The sequence below is a fragment of the Rhinatrema bivittatum genome, chromosome 6, assembly GCF_901001135.1.
Source record: "Rhinatrema bivittatum chromosome 6, aRhiBiv1.1, whole genome shotgun sequence".
Lineage (NCBI taxonomy): Eukaryota > Metazoa > Chordata > Amphibia > Gymnophiona > Rhinatrematidae > Rhinatrema > Rhinatrema bivittatum.
This window is the reverse complement of record NC_042620.1, coordinates 4294056-4313538: the sequence shown is the minus strand read 5'-3', so window position 1 is coordinate 4313538 and position 19483 is coordinate 4294056. Positions and strand designations below refer to the sequence as shown.

At 51.5% G+C, this 19483-nt stretch overlaps 1 protein-coding gene across 1 annotated transcript in view; it reads left to right on the top strand.

Annotated features, from left to right (window-relative positions):
- The window catches only part of LOC115093355 (beta-galactosidase-like), a 156791-nt gene that overhangs the window by 84595 nt on the left and 52713 nt on the right, over nt 1-19483 (top strand). The window contains exons 7-8 of the mRNA XM_029604986.1: nt 10233-10351; nt 10481-10555. Coding sequence (XP_029460846.1) covers nt 10233-10351; nt 10481-10555 — 194 coding nt within the window. The remainder of the gene's footprint in view (nt 1-10232; nt 10352-10480; nt 10556-19483) is intronic.

Sequence of the window (19483 nt, the reverse complement as noted above, 5' to 3'; positions counted from 1 at the left end):
CAGAGCAGGCAGGTCAGAAGGCCCGTAGGCCACACATACACAGAAGGCCCGTAGGCCACACACCGTAGTCAGGGCAAGTAGGTCAGAAGGCCCGTAGACCACACATACACAGAAGGCCCGTAGGCCACACACCGTAAGCAGAGCAGGCAGGTCAGAAGGCCCGTAGGCCAGGTAAGAAAAGCGAGGAAGAAGGCCCGAAGGCCGCGCAGGGCAAGGCAAGGAAAGGCCCGAAGGCTGCGCAGGGCAAGGCAAGGAAAGGCCCGAAGGCCGCGCAGGGCTAGAGCAGGGAGCCCAGGTGAGCTTGATGCCGAAGCACCGAGGCAACTGTCAGGCAGGGTTATAAGGGCACACCCAGAGCATAGAGTGGACAGAGGAGATGGACTGGGCCTGTCAGGAAAGCCAGCACTAGAGGGACCCCTGGTGGTGAGGCGGTTGCACTGCAGCCAAAACTGTAACAGTACCCCCTCCTCAAGGCCTCCCCCTCCTCCTGGGTCCCATCTTAGCAGGGGGTACTCAAAAATGAAATCCGACCCCTCCGAGGGCAGCAAGAGCTGGAGCAATTCAACAGGCTCAGATGGCTGAGTCAGAAAGTCTTTTAGTGGTACCAGTTTGAGCCCCTCCGGGGGTGGCAGCAGGACCGGTTTAAGCCCCTCCGGGGGCGGCAGCAGGACCGGTTCAGCAGGCTCTTCTCGGGGTAGTGCAGCAGGCTCGGGCCCCTCTCGGGGTGAAACGGTAGGCTGGAACACCTGCCCGGGCGTTGTAGTAGGCTCGGACACTTCTCGGGGCGATGAAGCAGGCTCGGACACTTCTCGGGGCGATGAAGCAGGCTCGGACCCCTCTCGGGGCGATGAAGCAGGCTCGGACCCCTCTCGGGACGATGAAGCAGGCTCGGACCCCTCTCGGGACGATGAAGCAGGCTCGGACCCCTCTCGGGGCGATGAAGCAGGCTCGGACCCCTCTCGGGGCGATGAAGCAGGCTCGGACCCCTCTTGGGGCGATGCAGCAGGCTCGGCCCCCTCTTGGGGTGATGTAGCAGGCTCGGCCCCCTCTCGGGGTGATGTAGCAGGCTCGGACCCCTCTCGGGGCGATGAAGCAGGCTCGGACCCCTCTCGGGGCGATGAAGCAGGCTCGAACACCTCTCCAGGCGTTGTAGCAGGTTCGGACCCCTCTCGGGGCGATGAAGCAGGCTTGGCCCCCTCTCGGGGCGATGCAGCAGGCTTGGATCCCTCTTGGGGCGATGCAGCAGGTTTGGCCCCCTCTTGGGGTGATGCAGCAGGCGTGGATCCTCCTCGGGGCGATGCAGCAGGCTTGGCCCCCTCTTGGGGTGATGCAGCAGGCTCGGCCCCCTCTTGGGGTGATGTAGCAGGCTCGGCCCCCTCTTGGGGCGATGCAGCAGGCTCGGCCCCCTCTTGGGGTGATGCAGCAGGCTTGGATCCCTCTTGGGGCGATGCAGCAGGCTCGGCCCCCTCTTGGGGCGATGCAGCAGGCTCGGCCCCCTCTTGGGGTGATGTAGCAGGCTCGGCCCCCTCTTGGGGCGATGCAGCAGGCTTGGATCCCTCTTGGGGCGATGCAGCAGGCTCGGCCCCCTCTTGGGGTGATGCAGCAGGCTCGGCCCCCTCTTGGGGCGATGCAGCAGGCTTGGATCCCTCTTGGGGCGATGCAGCAGGCTTGGATCCCTCTTGGGGCGATGCAGCAGGCTCGGCCCCCTCTTGGGGCGATGTAGCAGGCTCGGCCCCCTCTTGGGGCGATGCAGCAGGCTCGGCCCCCTCTTGGGGCGATGCAGCAGGCTCGGCCCCCTCTTGGGGCGATGCAGCAAGCTTGGCCCCCTCTTGGGGTGATGCAGCAAGCTTGGCCCCCTCTTGGGGCGACGCAGCAGGCTCGGCCCCCTCTTGGGGCGACGCAGCAGGCTTGGCCCCCTCTTGGGGTGATGAAACAGGCTCAGATGGCAGAGCAGCAAGGTTAGAAGCAGTGCACATAGAAGACACAGATTGCACTGCTGTGGGCTTGATACCCCGAGCCAAACTCTGAGGCTCCTTATTTTGTTTCTGGAGGAGCAGTTTAGAGAAGGCACAGGCAGTTCTAGGACGTCTAGGGAATGTGCTCGTTAGTGTCTCAACAGCAGCTGTGGGAAGCAGAGCCCTGCTAGAGTTAATCAACTCTCTCCGTTTGAGAGAAACCTGTTCCTGAGGCTCTAGCACTGGTGTCACAGAAACCTTCTTGGCCAGGTAAGTCCTGGGTTTTTCTATCCACAAACTGCCAGCTAAAATGTCTGTTTTAGTGGAGCCGGAAGCAGAATACCGGTTAGGAGAGCTGATTGTTTTTTCTAATGGAACAGCTGATCCTAAAGCAGAACAACGGGGGCAGGGTTTGCCTGGTGGTAACAGACACGGAAGACAGGAGCATTTCCACCACCCTGGTTTAGGATTTAAACAATTTAAACATTCCTGATAGACTGAGACGTTCCTCTTATGACAACCACTGCATACCCAGTGTTCTTGATCTGAGAGTTGACATGCAAGACAGTTCTTGTAACTGAGATAGTTCAAAGTCTGGCAACAAGCACAGACATAAAAACTTGGAGGCTGAGGCATAATGTGAGTAGAGGTAAAAGAAAAATTGGCTCACCGGTAGTACCAAGACCTATCTCTTCCCCTGGAAAATTGATGGCTTCGGCATACTGTTACGCTTGGGCTCTGGTCAGGAGTCGTGAACACCACCCAGCAGGGTGGCTCCAGGTGGAGAGAGACAGGAAGCTAGAAACAGTGTCAGGTTCCAGGCTGGGTCAGGGCAGGCAGCAAGTATCAGAGTCTGGGTTCAGGCTGGGTTAGGGCAGGCGGCAAGTAGCAGTGTCTAAGTACAGGCTGGGTCAGGGCAGGCAGCAGTAGCAGTGTCTAAGTACAGGCTGGGTCAGGGCAGGCGGCAGTCAGCAGTGTCTGGGTCCAGGCTGGGTCAGGGCACAGTAAGCAGGGCAAGGCAGTTCAGAAGGCCCGTAGGCCACACACACACACACAGAAGGCCCGTAGGCCACACACCATAAGCGGGGCAAGGCAGGTCAGAAGGCCCGTAGGCCACACACATACACACAGAAGGCCCGTAGGCCACACACCATAAGCGGGGCAAGGCAGGTCAGAAGGCCCGTAGGCCACACACATACACACAGAAGGCCCGTAGGCCACACACCATAAGCGGGGCAAGGCAGGTCAGAAGGCCCGTAGGCCACACACACACAGACAGAAGGCCCGTAGGCCACACACCGTAAGCAGAGCAGGCAGGTCAGAAGGCCCGTAGGCCACACATACACAGAAGGCCCGTAGGCCACACACCGTAGTCAGGGCAAGTAGGTCAGAAGGCCCGTAGGCCACACATACACAGAAGGCCCGTAGGCCACACACCGTAAGCAGAGCAGGCAGGTCAGAAGGCCCGTAGGCCAGGTAAGAAAAGCGAGGAAGAAGGCCCGAAGGCCGCGCAGGGCAAGGCAAGGAAAGGCCCGAAGGCCGCGCAGGGCAAGGAAAGGCCCGAAGGCCGCGCAGGGCTAGAGCAGGGAGCCCAGGTGAGCTCGATGCCGAAGCACCGAGGCAACTGTCAGGCAGGGTTATAAGGGCACACCCAGAGCATAGAGTGGACAGAGGAGATGGACTGGGCCTGTCAGGAAAGCCAGCACTAGAGGGACCCCTGGTGGTGAGGCGGTTGCACTGCAGCCAAAACTGTATCACCATGGTCTCAGCGGTTTCAGCCAGGCATCTTCTCTGGCTGAGGAATTGGGCTGCAGACTCCTCTTCTAAATCACAGTTGGGCACTCTCCCCTTCAAGGGTAAGTTGCTTTTTGATGAGGACTTGGAACAGCTTATCAAATCCTTAGGCGATAACAAGGTTCATAAGCTGCCTGAGGACCGCCCCAACAGTCCAGGTCGTTTTTTCCATCACAGTCTTGCTTCAGGGGGCAGCTCAGGTACAATAAGCCGAGAGGTGCTTTTCAACGAAACACCTCCACTGGAGCTCAAGCATGGGCCCAGTCCTTTCGGGGACGACGATCCTTCAGAGACGGCACCTACCAAACGCCCCACAGCAAAGCCCTCGCAATGAGATGCGGCCGGCCCATTCCTCCTTTCCAGACTTAGGTGGTCGGCTGTCCCTTTTTCTTGAGGAATGGGTCAAAATTACTGCGGATCAGTGGGTTCTCGAGGTGATCGAAAGAGGTTACGCTTTAGAATTTGCTCTCCCTGCAGCGCGTGGAAGTGGCCAGTGGTCTGCCAGACTCTCGAAAGGCTTTTAGCCCTCTGAGCCATAGTCCCGGTCCCCCCTCAGGAGCAGGGATCCAGCCAGTATTCCATCTACTTCGTCGTACCCAAAAAGGACAGATCTTTTCGTCCCATCCTGGATCTCAAGTGAGTCAACAGGGCGCTCAAGGTTCCCCACTTTCGCATGGAGACCCTGAGGGCAGTCATAGCAGCTGTGCGCACAGGTGAATTCCTCACCTCTCTTGATCTGATGGAGACCTACCTCCACATCCCGATCTGTCAGGACCACCAAACCTTCCTTCGTTTCAACAATCTGGGACGACCCTATCAGTTTCAGGCGCTCCCATTAGATCTTGCCACCGTTCCCCGCACATTTACCAAGGTTATGGTTGTGGTGGGGGCCTTCCTCCGATGGGAGGGAGTCCTAGTCCACCCATACCTGGACGACTGGCTCATTCGGGCGAAGTCAGAGGAGCTGTGCATGAAGGTGGTCAACCGGGTCTCGTCGGTCCTCACCTCCCTCGGGTAGATAATCAATTTTTCCAAGAGCAACCTCAAGCCCTCTCAGGTTCTTGAGTTCTTAGGAGCGTGCTTTGACACCCACATGGGCAAAAAGTGTTATTACCTGAGACTCGTGTGCTCAAGATCATGGATCAGGTGCAACATCTGGTATCCCTCTCGGTCCCCACGGCCTGGGATTATCTCCAGGTACTGGGTTCTATGGCATCAACTATAGATTTGGTTCCGTGGGCCTTTGCGCATATGTGTCCTTTACAGAAAGCGTTGCTGTCCCTTTGGAAACCGGTCTCGGAGGAGTTTCAAACGCCTCTGCTGCTCTCCGATGCTACCATCGCCGACATACAGTGATAGCTCTCTCTCACCCACCTGTTAAAGGGGATGCCCCTGTACACTCCTCAGTGGATTATTGTAATGATGGAATCCAGCCTTTCTGGCTGGGGAGCAGTGTGTTAGACTCAGTCTACGCAGGGATGCTGTTCTCCAGTTCAATCCCTCTGGCACATCAATCATCTAGAGGCCTGAGCGGTCCATCTGGCACTCAAGGCCTTCCTGCCCTTGATCCATCGCAAGGCGGTATGAGTTATCTCTGACAATGCCACCACGTTAGTCTATATCAATCGTCAGTGGGGCACCAGGAGTCCGGTGGCTCTGGAAGCCTGCAAGCTGCTCGCCTGGGCAGAGCGTCACCTGGATTGATTGGCAGCTTCCCATATTGTGGGGAAGGAGAAATTTCAAGCCGACTTCCTCAGTCGTCAATGGCTAGACCCCAAAGAGTGGGAGTTGTCCGGGACGATGGATCTGATCGTCCGCAGGTGGGGGGTCCCCCACTTAGACCTGATGGCTACTCTGAACAATGCAAAGGCCCCCAGATTCTTCAGCCGCAGAAGGGAGCACTGCTCGGAAGGGGTGGATGCCCTGGTTCTTTCCTGGCCTCATGACGTTCTCCTCTATGTGTTCCCCCCCTTGGCCTCTGGTGGGAAAAGTACTCAGAAGGATAGAACTCCATCTACTTCGTCGTACCCATTCTCGTACCCATTCTCGTACCCATTCTCGTACCCATTCTCGTCGCACCAGAGTGGCCTCGAAGGCCGTGCAATGTGGATCTGGTGAACCTCGCGACAGATGATTCCCTTCGCCTCGGTCATCTCCCAAACCTGCTCCTTCAAGGTCCAGTATTTTTCGATCAGGTGGATCGCTTCTGTCTAGCAGTCTGGCTTTTGAGCGGTGGAGACTGAGGAAGAAGGGGTACAAGGAAGAAGTTATATCCACTCTGTTGCGGGCCCATAAGCCTTCTACCCCTCTCGCTTACGTTCGGGTGTGGAGAGTATTTGAGAATGTGTGTGCTGAGTCTGGAGTGCCGGCATGCAAGGCTCCAGTATCCCAGTTCCTCTCTTTTCTTCAGAATGGCCTCTCCAAAGGTTTGTCTTTCAATTCTTTGCGCGTACAGGTTTCTGCTCTTGGGTTCCTCTTAGGAAAGATCGATGGTTACACGGTGGCGGCTCATCTGGATGTCGTTCGATTCCTCAAGGGGGCTAAGCATTTGAATCCGCCTGTCTGGGCTACTTGCCCCTCATGGATCCTTAACTTGGTGCTTCGAGTCCTTTGCAAGGCACCCTTTGAGCCCCTCTAGCAGGCCACGCTTAAGGATCTAACTCTTAAGACGGTTTTTCTTGTTTCTGTTTGCTCCGCCAGGAGGGTATCGGAGCTCCAAGCATTGTCTTGTAGAGAACCTTTTCTCCGTTTTTCTGATTCAGGTGTCTCCCTTAAGACGGTTCCATCATTCTTGCCGAAGGTTGTGTCTTCCTTTCACGTCACTCAGTTGGTGGAACTCCCTGCTTTTTCTTCTGAGGACATTACAAACACGCCTGGTGGTGACCTATGGCGCCTTGACGTTAAAAGAGTACTACTGCAATATTTACAGGTTACAAACGAGTTTTGAGTCTCTGATCATCTCTTTATTTATTTATTTTATTTATAGGCTTTTATATACCGAAGTTTAGCTAGATGCCTTCACTCCGGTTTACAGGTAGAACAACATATTACAGGTTGATATATAACTTATAGAACAACAAATTATAAGTTAAGGAACATTAGGTAGAACAGTATAACAGGAAAGGTAATATGCATTGTCGGGTTATAACACCGGAAGCAAGATGTTTATCGCCGGCTTCATGAAGCGACGCAAAGTAAATAACATAACATTAAAGTAAATAATTAACAAATAAAGAAAATAACAAACCATAAATATCCATCATTTTAATTAGTCAATAAAGAGTTAACCATCTGCCGTCTTATAGTTATCATTAAATTATTTACTTGTCTGTGCTTATTTGTCTTATGGATTGGCCCAAATAAGGGAAACAAGGCTTCTAAGGTTACGATTGCTCGCTGGCTAAAGGAGGCGATTGCGTCGGCTTATATTTGTTGGGGCTGGATGGTTCCGGAGGGCTTAAGGGCCCACTCTTTGCATTCACAGGCTACTTCTTGGGCGGAGAGACAGTCTGTATCTCCGCAGGAAATCTGCAGAGCAACGACTTGGAAGTCTCTGCATACTTTTGCTCGTCATTATCGCCTCGATGTGCAGGTGCCTGTATTTGGCTCCTTCGGAAGGCAGGTGCTTCAAGTGGGACTGTCTCAGTCCCACCCCATTTAGGGAAGCTTTGGTACATCCCAGCAGTCTGGGCTGATCCGGGTACGTACAGAGAAAGGAAAATTGGTTCTTACCTGCAATTTTCGTTCCTGTAGTACCACGGATCAGTCCAGACTCCCACCCTGACTACATCTACTTTTGATCCGTCTGAACGAAGTTTTCTTTCACAGAATTTTGGATCTGTCTACTTCCTATCCGATATTGATAGGGCACCGGAGGTACTCACTGATGTAAGAGTGACTTCTTATCTGTTTGAAGTTGGTTACTTGCTTGATCTTATTTTGGTTCTTTTTCCACTTGCTAGTTGTCTGCTTTGATAACGTTTATACTGAAGAGATGCAGGGTGAGCACTGTCCTGATATAGGATACCCTTTCAGTTTTTCTCTGTCTCCATCTGCTGGACAGGAGGCTCAACCCACTGTCTGGACTGATCCGTGGTACTACAGGAATGAAAATTAGCAGGTAAGAACCAATTTTCCTATGATTCATTTCCCAGTAGCATTGGCAAATGAGAAACTGTATTGTGGAGGAGTAGCCTAGTGGTTAGAGCAGTGGGCTACGAACCAGGAGACCAGGGCTCGAGTCTGTTGCTCCTTGTGACCTTGGGCAAGTCACTTTACCCTCCATTGCCTCAGGTACAGAACTTAGATTGTAAGCCCTCTGGGGATAGGGAAATACCTGCAGTACCTGAATGTAATCCACTTTGAAGCACTGGAAAAAAAAAGTGCAAAAAGCGGAATATAAAATCTAAATAAATAAAAAAAATCTAAATAAAATTTTGGGGCGGAGTTAAAGCAAATTTCAGATATATCTTCCTAGATCAGACCTGCTTGAGAGTAGATCTAAAGTTATTTGGCCTTGTTTGGCCAGATATTGTAACTAGCTACTTACTGGATATCTTCAAACGATATTCAAATAAGCCTCGCTGTCAAAAAAAAAAAGAAAAGGGCCTGATTTGCAATCTTGGCCACAAAGTAAAAGATAAGCCCATTCAGGCTGTGCTTCCCATACCTCCAATCCCCGTTTAAAATGTGCCAGGGTCCGCTGACCTCCCCCACCCTGACTCCTTTCATCAAGTAGAGGATTGTGAAGAACCGCAGAAAGGCTTGTGAGACTGGAGGCTGGACTTGTAAATGGCAGATTGCACTTAATATGGACAAGTGCAAAGGAATGCACGTAGGCAAAAATAATCCCAACTCCAGGCACACGATGCTGGGCTCTGTGCTAGGAATCACCACCCAGGAATAGGACCTCAGAGTCCTTGTGGACAATGAATTGAAATGCTCAGCTCAGTCTAAAAAGCAAATAAAATGTTAGGAATTATTCGGAAAGGAAAGGAGAATGTCATAATACCTCTGTATCAAACCATGATGCGACTACACCTTGATTATTATGTGCAGTTCTGGTCATTCCATCTAAAAAAAAAAACACGTAGTGGATATAGAAAAGTTACAGAGTAGGGCGACAAAAATGATAAATGGGATGGAAAACCTCACTTATGGAGAAAGGCTAAATTGGAGTCTTCAGCTTGGAGAAGAGTTTGAGAGGGCATATGAATGAGATTTATCAAATCATGATTGAGGTGGAATTGGTAAAAATGGGTAACAAGGGAATGGCTATTACTCAAACGACACTAGCACTAGGGGGCATTCCATGAAACATGCAACCAGCACATTTAAAACAATTACTGAATAAAAGATTAAGTAGATCCATTTTTCTTTTATTATGTTGTGTTGTTATGATGATATTTTAATTTTCCATCTTTATGTTTTGTTAAATTTAAAGTTAATTTTATTTTATTTTAATATCTTTTAGGATAAAGATATTAGTAATATTGATAGTGATACATTACTATGTAATTTTTATTCATACTTTTTATTTTATTTTTACTTTCACTTTATGAAAGTAGTATTTATTATTTTGCTCATTATTGTAAACTGTTTTTGTTCAAATCTAATTTGCTAAAGACGGTATATAAAAAGTCTTAAATAAAATAAATCATAACAAGTATTTTTTTCACTCAGTGCACAATCAAGTGGTCAAGGCAACTAATACATTGGGGTTCAAAAGTGGGTAGGGACAAGTTCCTTCAGCCTTCACTTATCCCTGGGAGTGAGATCTACTGGGTGCTTGTGACCCGATTCTGGGCTCGATGGACCTTTGTCTCACCCAGCAGGGCACCTCTTGTGTTCTTATTGTTGTGAACCTCTCCTTCCATTCTTACTTCACTGGTCTGACATGCACACTCGTTCAATATTACCTCATGGGCTTGGTGCACACAAGCTCACCTTCTCCTCCAGTACTTTATCCTTAGGGGCCTGGCATGCACAACTCTCCGTACTCAGCTTCACTCCTCCACTCATTCTCATTTCATGGATCTTTCACTCCCCTCCCCCTACTCAGTTGCATCTTATTTGGTACATTCCCTCACCGCCATCACTCCTACCTTGCTCTCACCTCCCCTCCTACTTTACGTGGCTGGCACACCACCAGGTGTTACTTCACAAGGTTTGTATCCCTCACTTTCACGTCATAGGGCTGGCACACCTCCCTTTCCTGCACTTTTACTTCACGGGGCTGGTATCTGTTACTTTCTCTTCATAGAAATGGCAGACCACCTTCTCGTCCACCCTTACTCATTTCCTAAGGTTGGCTTACTTCTCCTTCACTCTTATAGGGCTGCCATACCCCCTCTGGTCCCACATATACACACACATGCTTCATATTGCTGGCAACCCCCTTCCCCCACAAGATAGACACTCATAGGACTGGCGCACCTCCTCTCGCCTCAGACTCACTGCGTCACTCTTCCTACCTCTCTCCAGGTGCTGATTACAAGAACAAGTACTTGCCAGTGACCACCAGCTATGATTATGATGCTCCTCTCTCAGAAGCCGGGGACCCCACAGACAAACTGTTTGCTATCAGAACTGTCATCAGTAAGGTAGTACTCCTGTGACGGGGAGGGGTGGGCAGGGGGTATGCTTTCAGCTCTGGGATGGGGCTGCACTGTCTTCTGGCCTCCTACTTCAGTCAATAACAGATTCCTTCTCTTTCCTTTCTTCCTGACCAGTTTAGGGATATACCTTATGGCCCGATGCCCCCTGCCACGCCAAAATATGCTTATGGGTTCATCCCCCTAAAGAAGGTGAGAGGCAGTCTTGACCTGCATCCGTTGCCCAGCAAACAGTCAAAAACCTGTGTCTTTAGAAAAGTAAAGCAGAAGGGAAGGATCATAAAATGTAAGGGACTATTAGAATACGTACAGGGCTTGAATTACGGGGTGGAGTTTATATAAAATGTAAAGGAACTAGTGCAGGGTGGGGGGTTATGTAACGTGTAAGGGAACGTGCAGGGGGTCTCATAAAATGTAAGGGATTGGAGCACACACAGAGTTGGGATGGGGAGGAGTCATAAAATGTAAAAAATAAAATAAAAAAGTGTATGGTGAGGAAGGGTTATGCCAAATTTAAGGAAGCGAACGTGGGCTGGGGAGCGCGCGCAGGATGGGGACTGAGTTTATGTAAAGTGTAAGGGAGTGCGCGCAGGATGGGGACTGAGTTTATGTAAAGTGTAAGGGAGCGCGAGCAGGATGGGGACTGAGTTTATGTAAAGTGTAAGGGAGTGCGCGCAGGATGGAGGAATGAGTTTATGTAAAGTGTAAGAGAGCGCGCGCAGGATGGAGGAATGAGTTTATGTAAAGTGTAAGGGAGCGCGTGCAGGATGGAGATCTGAGTTTATGTAAAGTGTAAGGGAGCGCGGGCAGGATGGGGACTGAGTTTATGTAAAGTGTAAGGGAGCGTGCGTAGGATGGGGACTGAGTTTATGTAAAGTGTAAGGGAGCGCGGGCAGGATGGGGACTGAGTTTATGTAAAGTGTAAGGGAGCGTGCGTAGGATGGGGACTGAGTTTATGTAAAGTGTAAGGGAGCGCGGGCAGGATGGGGACTGAGTTTATGTAAAGTGTAAGGGAGCGTGCGTAGGATGGGGACTGAGTTTATGTAAAGTGTAAGGGAGTGCGCGCAGGATGGGGACTGAGTTTATGTAAAGTGTAAGGGAGCGCGAGCAGGATGGGGACTGAGTTTATGTAAAGTGTAAGGGAGTGCGCGCAGGATGGAGGAATGAGTTTATGTAAAGTGTAAGAGAGCGCGCGCAGGATGGAGGAATGAGTTTATGTAAAGTGTAAGGGAGCGCGCGCAGGATGGAGGAATGAGTTTATGTAAAGTGTAAGAGAGCGCGCGCAGGATGGAGGAATGAGTTTATGTAAAGTGTAAGGGAGCGCGCGCAGGATGGAGGAATGAGTTTATGTAAAGTGTAAGGGAGCGCGTGCAGGATGGAGATCTGAGTTTATGTAAAGTGTAAGGGAGCGCGGGCAGGATGGGGACTGAGTTTATGTAAAGTGTAAGGGAGCGTGCGTAGGATGGAGGAATGAGTTTATGTAAAGTGTAAGGGAGCGCGGGCAGGATGGGGACTGAGTTTATGTAAAGTGTAAGGGAGCGTGCGTAGGATGGAGGAATGAGTTTATGTAAAGTGTAAGGGAGCGCGCGCAGGATGGAGGAATGAGTTTATGTAAAGTGTAAGGGAGCGCGCGCAGGATGGAGGAATGAGTTTATGTAAAGTGTAAGGGAGAGCGTGCAGGATGGAGCACTGAGTTTATGTAAAGTGTAAGGGAGCGCGGGCAGGATGGGGACTGAGTTTATGTAAAGTGTAAGGGAGCGTGCGTAGGATGGGGACTGAGTTTATGTAAAGCGTAAGGGAGCGCGGGCAGGATGGGGACTGAGTTTATGTAAAGTGTAAGGGAGCGCGGGCAGGATGGGGACTGAGTTTATGTAAAGTGTAAGGGAGCGTGCGTAGGATGGGGACTGAGTTTATGTAAAGTGTAAGGGAGCACGTGTAGGATGGGGGTTTGTGAGTTTATGTAATTTGTAAGGGAGCGCGCGCAGGGTGGTGGGGTTATTATTTATTTATTTATTTGTTGATTTTTATATACCGACATCGTCGGAACATCATGCCGGTTTACATTGTAACAATTTGTGAGTTTGTCAAATGTAAGGGAGAGTGTACAGCACAGAGAAACACTTAGTTTTTCTTTGTCTGAGCTACCAGACATGTTCCCAGTCCTCCTTTTAAGATTTTTTTAGGGCCTTTTCTTGACCTAATTCTGCCTTGTTGCACCATTTATGGACTGGTCCTGGCAAAACCGCTCCCCAACCAGAGAAACTGGCATCAGTGGTAATGATCATCCAGACTGGGACTTCCAGATCCACACCTTCTCTCAACTTGTCCGGAACTAGCCACCATGAAAGACTGGACTTGGCAAACTTCGTAAGAGGAAGCGGCAGGTGAAACTGCTCCGACAACAGGTCCCAGCGGGTTAGTAAAGCAGACTGAAGAAGCCGCATATGAGCAAATGCCCATGGGACCAATTCGAAAGTGGAAGCCATAGACCTGAGAACCTGCAAGTAATCCCAAACCTTGGGCATGCGCTTCTCCAACAATCTGTGAACCTGAGTCTTGTAATTTGGAAATCTGCTGTTTGGTGAGAAAAACCTTTCCCACTTTGGTATCAAAACGTGCCCCCAGAAATTCCAAAACCTGGGAAAGAGAAAGATGACTCTTGAACAGATTGACTATCCATCCCAATGACCTTAGACGCCGGAGGACTAAGTCTACTGCCTCCTGGCAAAGGGACTCTAATTTTGCCCGAATCAGCCAGTCATCCAGATAGGGGTGAACCAAGAAACCGTCCCTCCAGAGAACCGCAGCTGCCATGACCATCACCTTGATGAAGGTCCTGGTCACTGTCGCCAGACCGAAGGGCAGGGCTCAAAATTGATGGAGGAGCCATCTCTACCCATCTTTCGCCCATGAAAGGACTGATTCCAGGACAGTTTCCTTTCTGAGGATTGCATTTGGGTACCACTTGAAACTCGGAAAGGTCGAAACTGCCTATTCCCTCTGAAGCAAGAGCATGGGGGAAAAAGACCCCTTCCCTTTTGGTTTATCTTCAGGCAATTTGTGAACCTTATTCCCCCCCCAAAAACTTAATCACCTCCTTCAAGTCTTGCCCAAAGAGCAACGTCCCTTTAAAGGGCAATGAACTTGGATGAAATATCTGCTGAACAATTCCTCAACAAGAGGAGTCTGTAGGCTGATACTGCAGACATCAGTGTCCTGGATGAAGTCCTATTGAGGTCATATAACGAATCAGCTCCATAGACCACCACAGCCTCCAGCCGCTCTGCCTGCTTCGCCTCAGAGTCTGACAAGGATTTGTCCACCTGCAACTGCTGCACCCAGTGCAGATCTGCTCTTTGCATAAAACTACTGCAAACCGCAGTTCATATGCCAAGGACCGAAACCTCAGATATCTTCTTGAGGTGAACTTCTAACTTTCTATCTTGAAGGTCTTTCAATGCTGCAGACCCAACCACTGGGATGGTCAGCTTCTTAGTAACAGCTGAAACTGAGGCATCCACTTTTGGGACACTCAGGAACTCCAGCGTATCCTCAGACAAAGGATATAATGTGTCCATGGCTCTGCCAACCTTCAAGTCGGTCTCAGGAGTATCACACTTCCTAAATACCAACCTTTTGACCAATTTATGGAACGGAAAGGACTTTGCCAGATCTTGAAGGCCGTCCATAACTGGGTCTACCTCCTCCAGATCTGATTTGTCCCGTGGGACTTTTATACCCAGTTCCTCCAGAATGTAGGGTATCAAGAGACTCAACTCCTCCCTGTGGAAGAGCTACACCACTTTAGGATCATCTCCTTTGACAGTCAGGGCTTTGCCACAGTTATCTGGATCGTGCTTCACCATATTCGGATCTGCATCCTTCGGATTCTGCGCTGGCAGATTGGTCACCCTCTGCAAACTCAGAGGAGCTATCTGCAGTAGCCGGAAGTACCAGGACCTCCGGAACCCGCCTAACTCTTGTGGCTACCATCGCCCAAGATGACCTACCCCTTTTTGAAGGACCAGGATGCGCCAGCGCTCCCTACACTGTTCCACAGCCTTCCTGGCTGAATAAGCTCTATGTAAGAATAAAACAAAGTCAATTTATGATTTTTTAATTGGATTTTTATTCTTCTACTATCTTAAAATATTTATTTTCGTTAATGATATAGTTTTACTGTTGGTGTTTTATATTTCTTGATTTTATTGTTTGATGTTTTATGATGAATGGTAATGTTTCTGTTTTCCCATTGTTGTACAGTATACAGAGTCTGGCTTGTCTGCACACTTTTATTTCTACTTTATGGTCTCTTTTTTTTTTTTTATTCTGTATTTGGTGATGTTCTGTGTTCTGCACATGTGACCAAGGTGAGGTATTCTGCTAGCGAGTAGTTTCTTGTGTATTTATTTGTTGAGTTTTATATACCGTCGTTCGGTGTAGCCATCACAACGGTTTACAAGATTCAAACAGATTAATGGTAGTTTAACATTTGCTAATCGATGAAACAACGGGAGGGTTCACTGGAGGGGGGGAAAGAAGGAAGGGAGGGATAACATGGGGGTTAAATTGACAGTGTAGGGATCTATAGCAGTCTGGACTGTTTTGTTTTCCCAATAGGAGGTGTATTGTTGTTTTAGGACCTGGTGAAATATTTGCAGCATTACTTTTTCATAGGTAAGACTATTATTGTTTGCGAGCTGGTAGTTAGTGCTGATCTGGTATAGGAGGTTTACTATATTGTAACTTTTCAAGCCCACATTCAACATGCGTTACAATAGGCCTAATACCACATGGGTATTTTTGCAGGGTTTTCTGGTTGGTGCCCCAGCAGTGCATGTAAACATAGCATGCAGGTTGCTGTAAGTGCTGTTTCCCTGTACGTACCACGGATCAGTCCAGACACCTGGGTTGTGACTCCGCACCAGCAGGTGGAGACAGAGTAAAACTTGTCAGGCTTCCCTACATATAGTAAGGTGCCACCCACAGCCCCTCAGTCTTACGTAATGTCAAAGCAAATTTAACAACCAAACTATCCAACTAGACCGCCCTAACCAGGGCCGGTTCACGCCCGTAACCAAGGGACACGAACTATAATCCAACCGCAACAATTGAATCCACCGAGCGGGGGAGGACAGTGCGGATGAAGGGTCCTCTGGGTCGGAGGCGTCTTTTTCAGAGGATTTTGCGCTTCTCCTGCGCAAGGTTTTTAAAATGTAAACGTTCCAGAAGGAAGGAGTTGAGGGGTCCGGAGGACCATCCAAGGACATCCAGGGCCCCGGAAGAGGACGGCCAGAAAGAGACCCAGAGGAACCTCGGACTCACCAAAGGGGAAGCGCCCAGTGCGGGGCGCCACTCAGGACCCGGACAGCGAGTCTGCGGGACCCGGACAGCGAGTCTGCGGATTCGGAGGATGCGGATCCGTCGGTTCAGCCCCTGGGGGGGGCAGATGAACCGGTTGCAGAGGGTCCAGGTCAGCCAGGCACCGGAAAGGGAACTCCGGCAGTGGACGGCGATGATCCTAAGGTGGTCCGGTTATTTCCAAAAGAGGAGCTAGCGCCGCTAATTCCGGCCATTCTCCAGGAGCTGGATGTGGAGGCTCCGCCGGTAGAGTCCCGGTAAGGGGCCAATATGGACCCAGTACTGTTGGGCCCCTTCGGTCCGGCAGTGGCTTTTCCATTCCATTTTTCAGCATCCGATATACTGTTCAGAGAATAGGACACCCCGGAGTGGGGCCTGAAGGGGAGCAAAGCCATGGACAGACTGTATCCGCTACCGGAGGATACGTTGGACCTCCTTCGCCTTCCGAGAGTGGACGCAGCGGTGTCGGCCGTGACGAAGAGTTCGACGATTCCTGTCACAGGGGCCACAGCACTTAAGGATATCCAGGACAGAAAGCTGGAACTGCAGCTTAAAAAGGTCTTTGAGGTCTCGGCTCTGGGAGTCCGGGCGCCTATAACTTTGCCCTGCGAGCGGGACTTCGCTGGGCCCAGGTACTGCAGGCCAATGCGGGGCTCTCAGAAGAGAAATCGGCGCAAGCGGATCTCCTGGAAGCGGTGATCGCCTACAGTGCGGATGCTCTGTATGACCTGCTGCGCCCGTCGGCCAGGTCCATGGTTTCAGCGGTGGCTGCTCGCCGGCTTCTCTGGCTTCACAATTGAGCGGCGGACGGCTCTTCAAAAGCTCATCTGGGTGCGCTGCCTTTTAAGGAAAGATGACCTGATGCAATCGATCGGAGAGAACAAGGCTTTTCGACTGCCAGAGGACAGGCCCAGGGCTCGCCAATCGGACTCGATTTCGGGGGAATAGAAGATCGCGGCCGCAGAGATCGTCCGGTCCGTCCTACAGGCCCGCCTCCTCCAGAACGTCTTCTTGGCCTCAGTCCTTTCGGAGCAGAAAGTTTGGGAGGCAGAGTGGACCCTCGGCGGGAGCAGGGTCCAAGGGGCCCCAATGAAACGAGGGCGGTCCATTCCTCAGCCCAGGTTTGGGCGGATGTGCCAAACGTAGGAGCCAGGTTGGTGTTATTTTCCGAGGAGTGGACCAAAATAACATCGGACCAGTGGGTCCTCAGCGTGATAAGTCAAGGTTACGCCTTAGATTTTGTAAGAGTTCCTGTAGACAAGTTTCTCATGTCCCCGTGCAAGGGCTGCAGCAAGTGCGCAGCAGTAAGGCAAACTCTTCGGCGACTGGATGCCTGGGCGCAATAACTCCCGTGCCTCCTGAGCAGCAATGACAGGGCCGGTACTCCATTTATTTCATCGTACCAAAGAAAGAGGGCACGTTCAGACCAATTTTGGATTTGAAAGGAGTGAACAGGTGTCTTCGCATTCCACGTTTCAAAATGGAGACGATCCGGTCGGTAGTGGCCTCGGTGCGGCCGGGGGAATTCCTGGCGTCGTTGGATCTCGCCGAAGCATATCTTCATATAGGCATTCAGCCTTCCTATCAGAGGTTCCTCAGGATTTGCGTGTTGGGCAGGCACTACCAATTCAGAGCTCTCCCCTTCGGCCTCGCCACCGCTCCCCGTACCTTTACCAAGGTTATGGTGGTGGTGGCGGCAGCCCAGCTCCGGAGGGAAGGATGGCTGGTGCATCCTTATCTGGACGACTGGCTCATCCGAGCAAAGTCCGAAGTACAGTGTCGGCAGGCGGTCGGCAGAGTCCCTACAGCTCTTGCGCTCCCTCGGATGGGTGATCAATCTGGCCAAGAGTCGGTTGGTCCCCACTCAGTCCTTGGAGTATCTGGGGGCGCTTTTTGATACCAAACAGGGCAAGGTGTCTCTCTCCTTGGAGCGTGTGCACAAGCTGCAGAGTCAAGTGAGACGTTTGCTGTCCCTCCGTATGCCCCTGGTCCGCGATTACCTGATGGTGATAGGCTCTATGGCATCGACGTTAGCTTTGGTGCCCTGGGCGTTTGCGCATCTGCGGCCGTTGCAATCAGCATTGCTCTCCCGTTGGAAGCCGGTGTCAGAGGAATTTCATCTCCCGCTGCCGCTCACGGACAAGGCAAGGGACAGTCTTCACTGGTGGCTCCATACCGACCATCTGACGTGCGGAATTCCCTTACTCGTGCCCAACTGGACGGTGGTCACAACAGATGCCAGTCTCTCCGGCTGGGGAGCGGTCTGCCTGGGACACTCGGTACAAGGACAGTGGTCCAGAGCTCAGTCACGGTGGTCCATCAATCGTCTGGAGACCAGGGCAGTAACGCTGGCGCTGCAATCCTTCCTTCCCTTGATCCGGGGAAAGGCGGTCAGGGTGTTGTCAGACAATGCGACAACCGTGGCGTACATCAACCGCCAAGGGGGGACAAGGAGGCAGCTAGTGGCGGAGGAGGCGCACCGTTTGATGGGCTGGGCGGAGCAGAACCTCAGCAGCATCGCGGCGTCTCACATCGCCGGAGTGGACAACGTCCAGGCGGACTTCCTCAGTCGCCATCACCTGGATCCCGGAGAATGGGAGTTGGCGGATGTTGCGTATCGCCTCATCTGCAAGAGGTGGGGTCCGCCACACATGGATCTGATGGCCACCACTCAGAACACGAAGGTTCCACGGTTTTACAGTTGACGGAGAGAACGAGGGGCCGAAGGCGTCGATGCGCTGGTGCTCCCCTGGCCCACAGACGTCTTGCTGTACGTGTTCCCTCCTTGGCCCCTAATAGGCAAGGTCCTGCGACGGATAGAGTTGCATCCGGCGGACGTGATTATGGTAGCGCCGGATTGGCCACAGAGACCTTGGTTTGCAGATCTGCTCCACTTAGCGGTGGGGCCTCCCCTGCGGTTTCAGGGGTCCGCGGCTCTCCTCCATCAAGGCCCCATTTGTTTGGAGGACGCGGATCACTTCTGTCTTGCGGCATGGCGTTTGAGAGGAGGCGCTTGCTAAATAGGGGCTACTCGGTCGCGGTGGTGGCCACCTTGTTGAGATCTAGGAAACAGTCTACGTCCTTAGCCTATGTGCGTGTTTGGGCGGTGTTTGAGGACTGGTGCAGAAATCGTAGGGTGGACACCTTGTTAGCATCCGTGTCCAATGTGCTTGCCTTTCTTCAGATGGGTCTTTCTAAAGGTCTATCTTGTAGTACCCTTCGGGTTCAGGTGGAGGCCCTCGGTTGTCTCAGGGGTAAGGTGCAGGGGGTGTCCCTGGCCCTTCACCCGGACATAGCTCGGTTTCTTCGAGGAGCTAAGCATTTATGTCCTCCGTTACGTCATCCCTGTCCGTCATGGAACCTCAATTGGGTTCTTTCCGCCTTATGTTCGGCTCCGTTTGAACCGATAAGGCGGACGACACTAAAGGATCTTACGCCGAAGGCGGTCTTCCTTGTGGCCGTAGCGTCGGCGAGACGAGTTTCAGAGTTACAGGCTCTATCATGTAGGGAGCCGTTCTTACGGATCTCAGATTCAGGAGTTTCTCTGAGGACGGTGTCCTCCTTTTTGCCTAAGGTAGTATCTGCTTTTCATTTAAATCAGTCGGTGGAGCTTCCTGCTTTCCCGCATGAGAGCAGTCCAGAGATGAGGGAACTACGGAAACTCGATGTGCGTATGGTCCTCCTTCGTTACCTGGAGGTCACGAATCCGTTCCGAGTCTCCGACCACCTCTTTGTGTTGTGTTCTGGCCCAAAGAGGGG